Below are 17,309 nucleotides of genomic sequence, written 5' to 3' on the forward strand. Positions count from 1 at the left end.
TGATTATGAAAGCAGTCCTTCAGAACTCCTGAACCAGAATCTTCAGGCAACCCTAGAAATTTAACACCAGGTAATCGTTGTGATAGATAAGTATGGTTAACACTATTCAAATGATGCAATTACAGGCCCTAAAAAGATCAAGAGGAGTCTTCTGGGCAGGGCATCCTCCTTTCAGGCAGTTCTCTGTCTAATCTAGGAGAACATTAATTTCTATACAGAAACGTCTCCAGAGAATTAGTCTCTAAAATTGCCCTTCAGCACCCAAGTCTCAAGTGTTCAAAGCTACCTGGTCTTCCCATGTAGTTCATGCAAACATTAAATCCATCCATTTTTCAGCCAGAAATTAAAAGAACAATCTTAGTTATATAAATAATTTTACCTTCAAACCCAGCCTCAGCCAAAAAAAACACACACACAAAAAAAACAATAATAATAATTTTACCTAAAGTTGTGTATACTCTCTTTAGGAAACATGTGAGGGCCGAGGCCTGAGTGAAGCCTTCTCATGCTTTCCTAAAGATAAAGAACCTCACTTATTTCAAAGACAGGAACAAGAAAGTAACAAGACAACAAGACAAGACACAGAATGGGAAAAGCTATTTATTTGCAAGGCATGCATCTGATAAGTGACCAGTCTCCAAAACATATAAACAACTTTTACAATTTAATAAAAGATGAACAACAACAACAACAACAAAAAATCCATGCCAGGTTAGGCAACCTAAGGCCTCAAGGCCACACAAGCCCTCCAGATCCCCAAGTGGGGCCCCTCAACTGAATCCAAACTTCAAGGAACAAATCCCTAAAAGGAGGTCTTGTTTCCTGCAGAGCAGGAAAATCCAAGAGTCAGAAAACAGATTAGAGGTTGCCTGGGGCAAAGAATGGGGTAAAGGTAGGACTAGGGGGTGTGGTGACACTTTAGGGTCTGGGGTGATAAATATGTTTAAAGTTAACTAGGGTGATGGAAGCACAACTCTGTGACCACACTAAAAATTCCTGAATGTATACTTTCTCAACAGCTGTTGAAAAAAAGAATCTCATTTACCATGAGCCTCAATTTCATCCTCTGGAAATAAAGGTACAATACCGCCTGGCTTTTGGCATTATAAATATATAAATACACAAAACACACATGTGCACACAAGCACACACACATACACTTCATAGTACTTGGCCGCAATAAATACTGAATGGATGTCATTCTTTCTCCTCTTCCCACCCTCACATTTTTGTATTGTTATGCCTTTCTATTATGGTATTTTTAGTACAAATTGCAAAACTCAAACTTGGAACGTACTTCAACAGAGGACTAACCCTGGGAATTCTCTCATGGTTTCACACATGCAATTCTCAAGGCCATCACTCTACACCTGACTCTGGAGATACCCTGGAACCTACCACTAGACTGGCCACTAAAAAGGATTTGGAGATAAAGAGTAAGACCTTTTTCTCAGTTCCACTTCCTTGTTAAGAGTATTCTCTATCTCTAAGCATAGAACACCAGCAGATTCACTTACCTGTAGTTTAATGGCTCAGCACGCTCCTTATCAATTTGCCTGCAATTTGAGCATTTTTCCTATCAGTTAGTTTCATCTACATTGAAAATCTAGGCCCCTAAGACAGCTCTGCAGGTGTCCTGGAAAGACCTCAGCTGCTCTGATATCCAGCACTGCCTACCTGAATATTCATTGTAATGCTTTGCAGATTTACAGAGCTTGAGGCTACAGAACCATCCCCAGCTAGCAACAAAAAAAGTCAACTGCAGTGTTTTCACCACCTCTTGAAACTCTCAAAAACCTCCCAGCCATCTCTTCCTGGGAAGCTGGTAGGAGACCAGCTCAAATGTTTCCCATTTTGTCAAAAGCCTTTCCTCCATCTTGCTGAATATTATCAATTGTTATAAAATTTGTTCATCTTTTTCAAAATAGTTCCTACTATTGAATGCAATATTTTTTTCTCATCATTTTCAATGATGGTATCTTTACTTTCATTTCCATTAAACCACGTCCCCCACACACTCTTGCCACTTTTCCACTTATCAGACATTATAGTATAAATATGTATAATACTCAAATACTCCCTGGCCAAGGGAGAAATAACAGCCCAAGACAGACAATGCCCTCTATTAAAACACTTTTGCTCTAAAGTGGTGCTAACCAATACACTAGCCACCTGGGGCTATTTAAAGTCATTGAAATTAAGCAAAATTAATAATTCAGTTCTTAAATTTCAGTAGCCACATCTCAAGTGCTCAGTTAGCAACATGCACATCCTGACAACTGATTAGACAAGGCAAATGAACGACATTTCCATCACAGCAGAAAGTTCTGAACAAGGCTGATTCAGGAAGCACCTTCATCGATTCTATGAAAGTTCACAAGCTCTGAGTTCTTAGGTAGTTTCAATATTTACTGACTGTGAAGTCTGACTCTCAGAAGTCTGACCCAAGCTCCTCTGAATGTTCTTGGCAGGCTCTCCTAGGTCAGTGGACAAGGTTTTTTGGAGCCTATTACAGAGCTTGTACGTGGTTAAGTACTTAACATTATAATGTTTGCTGAATGAACAAATGAACAGCCTACTGATGTCTGTACTATAGTTTCTGCCATGATTCACTTACAGATATTCGCTCAAGGAAAGCAATTTTTCTTTTCTTCATGGGAAATTTTTATAGGGAGAAAGAAACATCGGCAGGTAGGAAAGGACCTCTGGAGCCACTAGAAATGAATCCGCAAAACATACAAATCTGTGCAAAGAGAACGTTGATATTCAAACAGAAAACCTCAGATCCAAGTAAACATCTTGCTTCTTCAAATACCCTCATAGATTTTAGGAACAGAAGGGAAGGTCAGGAAAGATGCTCTGAAAGATCACACGGCTTGCTGCCAATTTCTTAGCATTTTTCCAATATAACTTCGCTAGAAAATAATATCATCAAAAAGGTAGTAACTCTCTCATTGCATGGGTCTGTGCCACTCACTCTTACCCCTAGATTTCTCCTTCCCTCAATCTATATATAGTGTGCCTATCAGGTAATTTCTTGGAAAGTAAGAGTTTGGAGAAATTAAATTCAAAAAACATGGAAGTTGGAAGTTTTCACATACACAGAAAAGCAGTTCATTGGCCCTTGACCAACAGTCTTCTGAAGGTCAAACAAAAGAAGCGATAGCTGCATCTAGTCTACATTTTCTATTTCCCTTGTCCACAGACCAAATAGCCACCGGAAGAACCAGTTCTATAATTCACTTTTTCTTTGTAAAGGTCTGAGAACAGAAGGCCAGAGAAACAGGGAGCAGCTGGGGCCTGATCTTCTCATTAATGCCCTCGGCTCGTACCCCAGCCTCTTCATTGTTTCACACTCCTTTTCACAACAACCTCTAAGCCCCAGCTCGTGGGAAGAAATAACAAGGAAAAGCAGCCTTCCCTATGTCAACACCCACTGTGGTAGAATTGTCTATATCACATCTCTGAGATGATGTAATCAGAAATTAAAATAGGTGAGCCTTACATTCCATCTTAAATTGTTAATCTGCTTTACTTTGAATTCCAATGAATGAAACTCCTTACATGTGGCCCCACACTCATTGCTGTAGACACTAAAGGATTTCTTTTTAAATTACACAATTTCCATCTCTTCAACCAAACAGTAATCCCAGTCTCTCTGTTTAAGCCAACAGATATATAAAATAATGATCGTTGATGAATTAGTCATCCAGTGTTCAGATTCCAAGACCCAAAGAATCTAAATTAATGGAGACAAAAAGCTCAGTTTCTGAAACACTCAGTGCTGACTTCAAGGCTATAAAAGCAGAATGGTGGTTAAGAAAATTGGACTAAGTCGAAATCTCAGCTCTGCCACTTTTTAGCTATGGGATCTTGAGTACGTTTCTTAACCCCTCCAGACTTAGAGATAATGACAGTACTGACCTCATAGGCTATCAACTTGGGGAGATAGTCCATGTAAGAACTCAATAAATATCAGCTGTGACTGTAAAAATGCCTCATGCCTCAAAAAGATCGCTTAAAATATGTGTTTTCCCAAAGTTAGGACTGAAATTGGAACTTGTAGGAAAAGGCTGCTTCTCATAAGATCCACATGAAAATAATACGTAAGTAAAGAGCCTCAGCCCAGATCAAAACGTTAATTTTTCCATTTACTCTATATTCCTAACTCCAAGATTAATCTTTTAAAAATATGCACCAACATATACAAATTATTCCGATTCATCTCACTAATTTATGTTCAGAGAAAAGCAAGTTTCAAACCAGATGGCTGTTTGCTGTAAAGCAAGCCCGGAGTAGTAACTGGTCTGCCCTGGCCACAGCCTGGCTGTCACATGGGAGAAGGGGAATGGAGCTGGTGGATTGATCATACCACAGTGTCACCAAGAGAGAAAATGCTTGGCCACCTCTGTGCCCTGGAGTGTCAACAAAGTCCTGGCCCGTTCAGCACCGACTGGGTCCCAGTTTGTTGACCTTCCGGGCACAGTGAAAAATCATTCTTTAGGGCACAAGGTCCTGCAGGGATGTGTGCTATTATTACATAAATAAGAAAACACAAGCAAAGGTTTATTATTAATGTTATGAGTTGCACGTTATTTTCCAATAAGGCATAAAAAGGTGATAATTTGGATTGAAGAATAACTTGTTAACTACATGCTGCAAATTATCCTTTTTCTCCATTGTAAACTGCTGTAGCCACTACAACTAATAAACACTACTTAATTTGGAGCTTGTGAAAAACGTCTTTGGAAGATGGTCATGTAACTTGGAAACGCTCCTTCAAAAAATAATGCCACCATTCAAATTCTTTCTAGCAAACCTCTGAGTCTTTACACAATATCACAAATAACACAAGCTGTCAAGACATGGTCACACTGAACAAACACTCAAAAGCAGTGATTTTCACCAGTGTGCCAAGAGAGGATCTTAGGTGTGCTGCGAATATTTTTAAAGATCGTTAATTAAATTATTTTCAAAAGAAGCTCAAAGCACAATATATTGTTTTTGACTCTTTTTTTAATCAACATAATTTAAGTGTACGGTAGAAGTTTAACTATAGGTTCAAGTGTGCTGTGAGATAAAAAAGGTTGAAAAACACTGTTCTAGATGGATTCGGTACATCCTTAAAGCCAGGCTGTTTTAACTATGAAAAACTGAGGTAGTATTCAAGGTGAAACACCTCCACTCTTAGCAGAGGGAAGCCAAGGACCTGTGCATTTGACCCAGAAGAATTTCTAAATGTTGACAACCATCATAAGAGCAATGATCCAAAGTTACAGCCTTCTGTAAGCCTGATTCACAGAGTAAGGTGCCCAGACTTTGGTCACCAGATTATTTTTCACTCTGCCTAAACCATAATCATGTCTGAATTCATTTCTAAAAACTGGAAAAGATCATCATCCATAACTCATCTCCTAACCCAACCCAAACCCAAAGATATGCTCCTTTTGTAATTGCCAAATGACAACATTACCCCACACAAACCTCAAACAAACCAGTCTTGAAGCCAAAGCACGTACACATTTTAATGTTCACACGGCTTTTTGCCTCAGCAGCTCTTAACAGAGGCTGAGATTAACCCATTATTAACCCATTACCACACCAGTGTCTTAGTTTATGAATAACACATAACAAATCATTAGAGAATTTCTATAAAGGAAAAAAAAATCTCCTCTATAACTAGTTGTACCTTAGACACATTTTTTTCAAGGTAGTGCCAGGCCAAATCCCCCTCAAATATTTTCCATCTGGATTGGCAAACAAATACATAAATATTAAGGTTTTAGAAAGGGCCCGTAGCCATTCATGGAAAGTATCTCTGAATTCTCTTTTTCGAGGAGCTGCTTTTCTTATTTTATTTCCAAATATCCCAAGATTTACTAGCCTACAAAATTCCAAGGCTGCCCTTTTTTTTGCTAGCATTTACTTTAATTAAAAGCAAACTGAACCGCTGAAGTACAAAATACATAATAAGGTATTTATTATTCCTTGGTCATGAATGAAGTGAACAGTGTCCACAAAACTTTTTTTAAAGTAAACACACATTCAGATTTGCAAATCAAGCTTTTTATGCTTGCATTTTTTAAAATAACATCCAACCATGGAATTTCACTTTAATAAGGCTATTTTATTTTAGCTTTGCAGCTTTAATCCCTCTCCCTCATTCAATGGCCAGGGTAAGAGTGGTGTGATCCATTCACAGAACACACAGATACTCAGAATATGAGATTTAGAGCACATCCATGAATAACTAATACATATACATGTCTAGGCATGAAAACATACATGTTGGACCTAGAAGGCTATCAGAGAGCATCTGCCTACCCAATGCCCTCCCCCACAGAGGAGAAAATCTTGCTGCAGAAGTTAAACGATTTGCCCCAGACAGTGGCAAAACGCACGCAAATCTACATGCCTACTTGCCAGACGTCCTACTAGTCCAAGTGTTTTCCTTGGTACCACTCTGCTCCTTTTGACACAAAAGGCTTATACAACTGAAATATCTGACAAAATCGTTTGTAGACGGATATAAGACGCCTATAGAAGGACGTGTATCCTGTCACTAAAAACTAGTTGAGAAGGTGCTAACTTATTTTTGCATTTGTTCTGTTACAAAGGTTGCATTTTGACTGCAGAAGGGGAATGTAGTAAGTAACTTCTTAAAAGAAAATCTCCTGATTAGTACTTACTCTCAGGGAAAAAAAAGGATGGTTAAGTATTTCTTGGAAGAGGATAGAAAGTGCATTCCCTTCCTTCAGCAGGAACATCCTTTCTCCCACATCTCACAAAAATCCAACCACCCCCTCCCTTTCAAGGTCCAGCTCAACTGCCAGCTCCTCTCTCCAGAAGTTCCAAGCCCTAGGGCCAGAGCAGCCTTCCTCTGGGATCCTCCATCACAACCTAGGCATAAGTCACTTTCCCCTACTACATAGAAAGCAATCTCCTTGAGAGCAGAAATCCATCTTACCTATTGAACTTTATCCATTTATCCAGCAAATGCTTCAGTTCATTACTTATAATCGAGTATGTGCAAAGGATTTTGCAAACCCAATAGGTGAACTGAAGCATTTGCTGCCAGAATCCCACTTACAGTAATTTTCCAGATCTCCTGCTTCCATACACCAACACCTGGAGCCACTCAACAGTTACTGTGGAGCGGAAATCCTGGATCCCACTGTCAGGAGACCAGTTTCTGGAGACTGAAATCAGAGCGCCCATCACACCTTCTGCCTAGTGGGCGTTGAATATCCCTTATCATGGAGGGCAGTGACAAAACTAATCATTTACTTACTATTTAGGTCACTGAACACACTTTCAACCCACGGTGTCTAATCTGTGGTAATCTGAGATTTCTACAAATCTCAGCACATCACTTGCCAGAACATTTAGCAGAAAACAATGGATAAAGTTCAATGCATGTAAAAATGAATGACTTAAACGTCTGTAAACGCCCCTGGGAATATTACACCGAATCTTCCCTGGTCTGTTTACTCGCTCAATGCAAGTTTGTTGGATCTTTTTTTTCTGACAAAAACGTGATAGTCCCTAAAGACAAGGGACTTGGCAGAGTAAAATCCGCACATGAGGTCCTGTAACGCTTTCCTTCTTGTGATCTTTAAGCAGGAACCAGAGCTCAAGCTTTTCCCTCAGGTCTCAGGTTTTCACAGCAGAGGGATGAACTAGCCCTAAACCTTAACACAAGTTGATCCTCCCGGGCTCTCAGCAAACACAAAGAAAGAAAGCGCAAAAAGGAAAACAGTTACCAGGACCTTTGCTCACGGCACACACACCAGTGGCCCCGGGGATCCTGGGGGACCGAGGAGCGACAAAGCAAACCCCGAGTCGGACGGCGGACCCCGCGCGCCCCACGCCCTGCCCGGGTCGTTCCGGAGCCTCACCGCGGCATCGGTCCCTTCCATCTTCCATCGCCCGCCCCGGTCGCCGTGCCGAAACCCGCGCCGAGCGCTCCGGGGGCGCGAGCCTCAGGGCGCCAGTGCGGGCGGCCGGCGCCGCGTGCTCTTTGTTGGGCTCCCGGGACGGCCGAGCCGCGGCGGCGAGCAGCCCGGCGGCAGCGGCCGGCGCGCACCCTGGCGGAGGCTGCCCGGCTGCCGAGCCCACCGCCGCCGCCAGCCCGGCCCCCGGCAACGTCAAAGCGAAGGCGGCGGCCGGGAGGCGGGGAGCCGGGACGGGGCGGGGCCGGCGCCCGGGGAGGGGCGGGGCGGCAGGCGCGGGGGCGGGGCCCAGGGACGCTGCGGGAGGTGACCCGCCTCTGGCAGCCCCGGGCCTCGGCCGCCTCCCGCCGCCGGGTGCTCTCCTTGGGCCCGGCCTCCATCCCCAGAGCGGAAACCCGCCTGTTGCTTTGTCTCCTTCCCCAACAGTTTTCCCACCCCGAGAAAAGTGAGAGGCGCTTTCCCCGGTGTTTCCTGTCAGGAAGGGTCGTGTGAGGGGAGCCGCGGGCCGGGCGCCGTCCTGCCGGCTCCAGGCCGGCGGCGCGGAGAGCCTGGCGGGCGGGCGTCCCGTCGAGGTCCCGGGCAGCCGAGCAGAGGGTCGGCCCGCGTCCGGATCCAGGTTTGTTGGCCTTTCTGACCCGGCTCCCGGGCAACGATCCGCCGCCGGAGCCTTTGGTCCTGGGGACCCCTCCACCCATCGAAGGGCCATTTCTCTCTGAGCCAGATCGCCCCCAGGACGGCGCTCCCTGCAGTCCAGCCCGCAGCCTGGCGCCGGGACTGCCCCGCACCGAAAGTGCGTGCCGGGGGACAGGGCACTTAAAACTGCGTTGTCAGTGGAAAGTGCCTCGGCCCTGCGCCTTTTTTCTCTGCCCCTTGTTTGTGCCGGGACTGGAACGGCGCCCTCCTCTGGTAAAGGGAGGGGGGGACCTGAAGCCGCCCCCTTTCAGCCTGTCACGTCTGAGCCCCGGGAGGTAGACACCCTGGCCAGCTGCACAGTAGCCCTCTGTTTCTCTTACAGCTTGATTGTTCCCAAGATAAGGCTTATCAGTAAAAGATGCCGAAATGAAGAGAAGTGACTAACTTGGCCAAGCTTAGAATTGGGGGTGGGATCAGGTCCCCTGGTGACCTCAGGCTGCCAGGTAGGCTTACTTGTCCTCTGAGAACGCAGCAAGGCTTCATGGATCGCCTGCTTTTGCTTTGATCGCCCCATCCACAACTGTCAAGGTCAGTACCTGGCATCCACTGGGGAACCGGAATGGAAGAGTTGGATGGCTTTATACAAATGCATTCCAACTTCTGACACACGCCCGCAGCTCAATCTCCCGCTGCCAGAACCTCAATATGAACAGATGAGGAGACTTTGAAGCCCCCCAGTCACTTCAGCATGTTTCCGGTTTCTGAATCTTCCTTACACCTTACTTAAAGACCCTACCGAGACAGGGTCTCGGTACGCCTATTCCCAACAAAACTGCCTTGCTTGAACCTTGGATAGGTCTGACGATTTCGTTGGCAAAGAATCAAGAGCAAGACCAGGTACAAAATGTAGTTGCCACCCTGGGCTTTGACGACTGATCTGGTGGGGTCTACCTGGAAAATCAACCAACTGCTCATAAACCCAGACATAACTTGTCATATAGGAGGCAGAGTGGACCTAGATCTACATTAGCTTTACTAGTTAAGCGACTTGGAAATAGACACTTAATAATCCGAGACTTTGTTTCCTCGATTATAAAATTGGTTTAATAATGCCTTGCAGAACTGTTATTAGCATGATAAATTATATAAAGTTCCTGGCCCATCGTGAATGTTCAATAAAGAAGCATTTTGAAAAGAAAGAAAAAAAAAAAGAAGCATTTTGAAAGTTTGACAACAGAAATGTGTTTTCCATTTTCATCACAAAGGGAGTTTTATTTTCCTTCCTGATGCCAAAATGTTTAAAGATTTTACTGATAAAGCTGACAAAGTATTTTGAATAAATCATTTGTTTTTCCAATTTTAATTGTTAGAGGTTCTGATTAGCATACATTAACCAGTGTTACTGGTACTACCCTGATAAAGCCTGAAGCAAATCAAATAAATGTTAACATCTCATTTTTCCAGCATGTGTTGTGTGTGAATAATTTGTTAGGCTTTTTGGAATATTGAAAAGTGGAGCAAGAATCCCCATTCCTGCTACCTTAACCCCAAGAGATCCCAGGAATCCAGCTGAAACCATCCCAGTTGTGCTCAAGTTCAGTGTCAGAATACACAAGCCTCCACCTTGGTAAAAGAAGAAAGAAAGCTGGCAGACCAGCTGAGCAGGAGCAGCCTCTAGAAGAGGCTGGTAAGTATTTGTCCAATACAATATTCCTTCCCCAACTCTTCCCCTGAGCTCTGGTATACATGGTATAGAAATAAAAACTATACAATTAGGCAAGACGTTAGATACTGGAGGCCAAAAGAAGAAATGAAAAGGAAGGTAAAATTTCTATCATATATCTTTCATGCATACAGTTAATCCTTACTATTTTTGAAGACCACTAAAAGCCCAGATTACGTAATATTTATTTACTGGTACAAAAGTGAATATTTACATAGAATGAAAACAGAAATCTCAAATACAAATTTCTAAAAGTTAGACAAATCCCACAAACATCAAATCTGGAAAAAAATCACATAACACTTATCAACTGCCTACATAATATTTTCACTAATTAACTTGCTAAAATGCCTCAGTAGTACTTGTCTTCTTCTGTTATCTGCTGCTATAACAAAATACCACAGGCTGGATAACTTCTAAAGAAAGAAAGAATTATTTCTCACAGTTCTGGAGGCTGGGAAATCCAAGAGCAGAGCACCAGCACTTGGCAAGGGTCATCCCATGGTGGAAGGTCATCTCAGGTGACAAGCAAGCATGAGAGACAGAAACCAAATGGGGGCCAAATGTATCCTTTTATCAGGAGCCCATTCTCTAGATAACTAACTTATACTTGAAATAACAGCACCAATCTCCTCATGCCATGGTGGATCATCTCATAAAGGCTTCCCCTCTTACTACTATTATCATACAATGGCAGTTAAATTTTAACAGAAGTTTTGGCCCAGATATTAAAACCATAGCAATACTTTTTCCTCATGTGATTTGGCAGTATACTCCTGGTCACCATTTTTTTTTTTTAATTATTGAGATCTAATTAGATCTTTTATTAAGATCTAATTTACACACCACAAAACTCAACCATTTAAAGTGTAGAATTCAATTTCTTGGCATATTCCCAGAGTTGCACAACCATCACCATGGTCAATTTTAGAAAATTCTCATTATCCCCAAAAGAAACCTTATCCCTATTAACAGTCACTCTTTATTTCCCTCCAACCCTCTCAGCCTCTGGCTACCACTAATCTTTATCTTCCTGTAGATTTATCTATTCTGGACATATCATATATAGGAATGTGGACATTTCATATAAATAGAATAAGTGCATATAAATGGGTGGTCTTTTCTGATAGGCTTCTTTCACTCAGGATAATATTTTCAATGTTCATCCATGTTGTAGCATGAATCAGAACTTCAAATAATGAAGTGATTATAATATTATTTGTTGTCAAATAATATTCCCTTCTATGGATAGGCCCTATTTTATTGAACCATTCATCAGTTGATGGGCACTTCCATTGTTTCTACTTTTTGACTGCTGGGAATAATATTGTTACAGAAATTCATGTACAAGTTTTTATGTAGATGTTATGTTTTCATTTATATTTTTAATTCTATCGAAAGTACAATTTGTGGGTCATATTGCAACCCTATGTTTATTTTCAACCTCTTTTCCACAGTAGCTGCACCATTTTACACTCCCACCAGCAATGTATGAGAGTTCTAATTTCTCTACATCCTCACCAAATCTGGTTATTATCTCTGTGTTTGCTTATAGCCATCCCAGTAGGTATGAAATGGTAAAATGATTGTGTAACATTGTTGTCTATGAAATAGAATATAAAGATAGCCAGTCTTTTCTCTAATATGCTTGATCACAATTTACTTTTTTACTATTGACATTTTAGAAAAGTTCCAGCCTCACATTCATTATAGATAATAACATTTATACTTTTAGTGTGTTGTCAATTTTTGAAAGACCTCTGCAGTTCCTTTCATATATAACTGTAGGATTTTAGTGCATTTCAAATTCATTTTTGCAGTGGTTGGTTAATACTGAATGTTCTTTTTTAAAAAAAAAGAAGCATAATGAAACTTTCTACAGATATTCTATTTGGGTGATGTTGCATTTGTCAAAACTTACTGAAATTACACTGAAGAGCTGTTCATTGTTCTGTATATAAAAGGAAAAAATACAAGATTCTGAATCAAATGAAATGTTCAAATAGCCCATTGATTATCTTAGACTAAAAGCCTGAGAGAAGTCTGTGAATTGTCCTTTGCACTGCTCTGAGATGTAGATGTGTGTGTCTGTGTGTATGTGTGCACGGCTATGAGGGAGGTGGGGGGCTGCTAATAAACCTGAAAATGAGAAGATCTTGCAAAAGGTACAGTTGGAAAGCCACTTGGAATTTGCTTGGGTATTAGAGATATTGGTACAAAACAATACAATACAATATTGGTACCAAACAAAAATGCCCTTTCTTGAACCAAGTGAGTCTAAACTTTTACATGCCCAAGTCTATACTCACAAGAGTCAGGAAGACAAGTTCCTTATTCCAGGTGAAAGCCAAGGTCATTTACTTAGGAAAGGAATGCATAGCAAACATGGGGGTGGAAGGAAGAGTAAAAACAGATGAGTTCCTCAGGTTTCAGGTAAATGCTCTTAAATTAACTCATGGTTGTTAATTTCCATTATGAATTTTGCCATTTCATATATATGAGTTATTTTGTGTCAAGAAAGCAAGAAATTTAAGTATTTTTCCCTTAGGATCTATGGTCCACTCCTCTTTGTTATCTGGATTCTCAAACAATCTAAGTGTTTTAGAATATGCATTTAAATAAAAGAGATTTTATTTTAAATATACAAACTAACCTCTACAGTATTTTCAATTAGAAGGCCACCTATGAATGCTTCAGTGCACAGGCAGCATGCTTTATAAATCATATACCAACTGCATACCAACCAGTGATATATTAGAGAATATAATTTTCAGTCTTATTTATGGTTGTATTCCTAGCTTTCAATGCTGTGCCTAGTCAACAGTAGAAGCACAATAAATAATTGTTGAGTTGAAATTTGCCACTCTCCAGACAGAAATATTACCTAAAATCATATGATGCTATAATTGCAATAGCCTAAGACGGAGCTGAGAGGATACTGCTGAGACCAAACTCAACATGACATTTTCCTTGTGGGACTCTGCTGACTCTTGAGTGGATGCCGGGTGGATAAGAGGAATGGGAGGCAAGAAGTAAAGTGCAGAAATATGGCCAGTGTGCTTGGGTGACTGAAGAGAAAAGAAGTTGAAGAAGTCAAGGAAAGATCAAGAAGAGAGCAGATACTGCCTATCTTGAGGTAAGTACAGAAAGAATGTTAGATCAGAGTGGTTTGCCTCAGAGAATGGACTCAGCTCACCTTTTCCTCATGGCCCAAATAACTTAGGCTAAGTCTGGTAAAATAACAATAATAAAATATATGCGTATAAAGATTTCAACTTATTTTTTATTATCCTCATGAAAAGCTATTCTTTCATTCATTCATGGGACAAATATTTATTGAACACTGACTATGTGGTAAGATATCGTTTCCTGACAACAGGCATACACAAAACATCCTTATTTTTTGGCACTTAGACTCTTTTGAGCTCAAGGAGACAGAAAATAAACAAGATAAGTAAATATAAGGGATATTATATGACAATAAGAGTTTGGGAGGAAAAATAAAACAAGAAAAGGGGATAAAGTGTAAGAAGTGCAAGGTCAGGTGGAATGAAGGTTGTAAAGCAGTGGTTCTCAACCTTCCTAATGCCGTGACCCTTTAATACAGTTCCTCATGTCGTGGTGACCCCCCAACTATAAAATTATTTTCGTTGCTACTTCATAACTGTAATTTTGCTACTGTTATGAATAGTAATGTAAATATCTGATATGCAGGATGGTCTTAGGCAACCCCTGTGAAAGGGTCATTGGACCCCCCAAGGGGTCACAACCCACATGTTGAGAACCGCTGTAAAGGGTTTTCAAAGGTTTCATTGAGAAGGTGACAATTGAATAAACACTTAAAGAAGGGGGAAAGCCATGTGTAACTACAGATATAAAGGCTCTGAGACCTTGCCTGGGTGAGTTCTGAGCACTGCCAGACGCTCAGAGTGCCTAGGGATGAGTGAGTCAGGAGAACGGCAGTCCGAGATGTGATGGGGTGGGGGTCTTACAGGTTGGTGTAAGGATGTGAAATTTTAACTGCCCTTGGAAGATTTTGAGCAGGGGAGTGATGTGATCTAACTTGTTTTTTTTTTTTTTTTGCAGTTTTTGGCCAGGGCTGGATTTGAACCCACCACCTCTGGCATATCAGGCCAGCACCCTACTTCTTTGAGCCACAGGCACCACCCTGATCTGACATGTTTTAACAAACTCACCCCATATAATGTGTTAGAAGCCGAGAGGTATATTAGCAGGCTACTGTCCCAACCCAAGTGAGAGATGATGGTAGCAAAAAAAAAAAGTGTTCAGATTTTGAAGGTTCAGTTGATGGGATGTGCTGCTAAATGGAAGGTGTAAGAGAAAGAAAGTCAAAAATGACTCAAGGGTTGAGGCCGAACTCCCAGAAAGACAGAGTTGCATTAATTGAACTAGAGAACAGTGTGGGAGGAGCAAGATTCAGGATGGGAGATCAGGCCCTCGTTTTTGGACAAGTTAACTTAGAGGCACTTTTAAGTGAGCTGCTGAGTGTAGGAAACCAGAATTCAAGGGAGTGGCAGGAGCTGGAGCTACATATTTGAAAGTTAAAATAGAGATGGCATTTACAGCCATGAAACTGAAGGAGGTCAGCAAAGACTCCTTCAGATGGTAATGACAAAAGAGAACCCATGCACTGCAGTGCTAAGCAGGTGGAAAGATGAGTGAGAACCAGCAGAGGAGTCGGAAAAGGAGCAACCAGGGAAGTAGGAGGCAACAAAATGTTCCTCAATGGAATATTTTCAAATTATTCTTATCTAAAACTTTATTCTCTCTACAGTTTCCAATCCACAGTTTCTGTATTCTGTTCTCTCCCCGTATCCGGCAATCATCCCTTCTCTTTCTATCACCACTGTTTATTATTTTCAAGGGAGCGTGAAAGAGTGTTATGTGCCCATAGTTCTAGGAATCTTATCACTTTGTCTCAAGCTATTTTCTATGCCTGACCTTGTGTTACTTATATTTGTCCATGAATCTTTTTTTTTTTTTTTTTTGGCCTAAATAATTACTTCTGGAATTATCTAAAAAGATAGATGAAATTATACCTAGGTTTCCAGACTGATAGAAATTATTGATATTTTTATTTATTTTTTTGTTATAAAAGAAAGTAACATCTGCAGCTTCTGGGAACTGTTGATGAGAAAATAGAATGAAATCCAGATAACGTATCAAAATCAGGATGTTGAGTAAGTTCCATTCCTGATTGACTGAAACTGTCTTCCATGATCTCTTTTTTCAGTGAGAAAAACTTTCCCTGGCATGACAAGAAAACTTGGCAAGCCCAGAGGTTGTTCAGCTCACCTGTAGATCTTTTAAATATAGTGTCAATTCAATGATTAAACTATAAAGTCTTTGGTCTAAACTTGACATAGCATTGACTCTTCTCGGCTTCATGTGGAAGTATGAAGTGGGAAAGGATGGGTGGATGAGGTCCTCTGTTCCAGTTCCTTAGCCCTAGACACCCAGTGGGACACATCCTCTTTCTTCCGTGATTCTTCCTCTTCTGTCACCCTCCTGGATAGAGCCCAAGAAGACAGAGCCCATGCCAACTCCCTTGCACATGGCCCACATCTGGTCCACAAGAAACAGTCACATGCTCCTTGACTTATCAACCCTGGGAGTGTGGGGTGATCCCAACCACACAGCAAGAACTTCCCTTGTCTCTCCACAAAAGCAGCTGGTCAACCCCCTCTCACTCTAGATTTCCTGGAAAGAAGCAATCTCCATGAGATTTCTGGGGCATGAATGCAGCTACCGTCCTGTATGTTTACAGGTACAAGGAACAATTTCAAATTTGTCCCAGGGGTCTCTTTGAAGGCCCTTCACTAGGCTTGGGATTAGAAGGTAGCACCCTCCACCTCTCCCCCTAATGGGAAGCAAAGCCAGACAATAGCTCTCATCTCTATTTCCTTTCTCCTCTTACTTTTACTTCTTTTTATAGCTTTGATCACCCTGGGAATGAGGGTGGGTACCCAAGATTGTGGAACAGGGTCTCAGAACCATTTCCTCAAAAATCTCTACCTGGGGTGGAGGTTGTCTCACATTCACGGGGACATCCTTTGCTTTGAATTACATTGGCATCTCAGTAGAACCTGAGATGAAAAGGGCCCCATTCTACCATCCTTTGACACTCCTTAGCCTGAAAGAGCCATAGCATCTTGTTTTCTTACTGTAAATAGTGCACATAGGTAGGGTACACAGTATAGACCTTCACCTTCATTGTAGATTCTTATTTGACCTTGACGATTCAGAAAGACTGGTACCTATGCGAGCAGTGATCACTGAAAAAACTCCTGAGTCTATGCATAGCCCAGTCCTTCACAACCACATCAAGAATACTGAGGCCTTTTTACGTTTTTTATTCCTCACAGCTGCACTATCCAATTCCACAGCTACTGGCCACATGTGGTTATTTAAATTTAAATGAATTAAAAGAAAAGTAAATAAAAAAATTCAGTTCCTTGGTCTCCCTAGTCACATTTCAAGTGTTTGACAGCCACAGGTGGTAATAGCTGCTATATTTTAGACAGTGTAGTTCTAGACATTTTCATGAACTCAGAGAATTCTATGGGACAGCACAGCCTCACACAGTATTTGGCACATAGGATGTGTTGAATAAATGGCAAAGGAGGTTTGGGCCAAAGGTACATATGATGGCTCTGGTTTATTTTTCTGAGAATGTAAAGCTTTTTACTACAATATTATGCACTGACTCAACTATTAAGAATGAAAAACCAATCTTTACCTACGCACATAGTTGTAGCTGCTTTTCACTTTCATGCTTGAAAACCTATCTGCATCCTCCTACTCCCCCGGAAAATGCTTTACTGTCAAAAATAATTCCTGCCAACACGTGAGGATTAAGTCCCTACTTCCCTCAAAGAACACATGACTTTTTCGAAATTATTGAACGAAGGAAAAGGAATGGCTTCAAAATCAGTATTTGCATCAAAGGGGGATTCCATAGAAAATATTTCTTTGCTAAA

General features: G+C 41.4%; 1 protein-coding gene across 4 annotated transcripts in view; it reads right to left on the minus strand.

Moving 5' to 3' along the window:
- Positions 1–17,309, minus strand: part of PSD3 (pleckstrin and Sec7 domain containing 3) — a 559,602-nt gene that overhangs the window by 422,721 nt on the left and 119,572 nt on the right. Inside the window, exon 1 of one of the 4 annotated variants that reach the window (XM_053578223.1) lies at positions 7,899–8,105. The exons of 2 other annotated variants lie outside the window; for them this stretch is intronic. In XM_053578223.1, the coding sequence (XP_053434198.1) occupies positions 7,899–7,919 (21 nt within the window). In that variant the 5' untranslated portion in view covers positions 7,920–8,105. Of the gene's footprint in view, positions 1–7,090; positions 7,120–7,898; positions 8,106–17,309 lie in introns of those variants that run through there. One more of the 4 variants, XM_053578226.1, reaches the window with a different exon arrangement.

This window comes from Nycticebus coucang, chromosome 24 (genome assembly GCF_027406575.1).
Source record: "Nycticebus coucang isolate mNycCou1 chromosome 24, mNycCou1.pri, whole genome shotgun sequence".
NCBI lineage: Eukaryota > Metazoa > Chordata > Mammalia > Primates > Lorisidae > Nycticebus > Nycticebus coucang.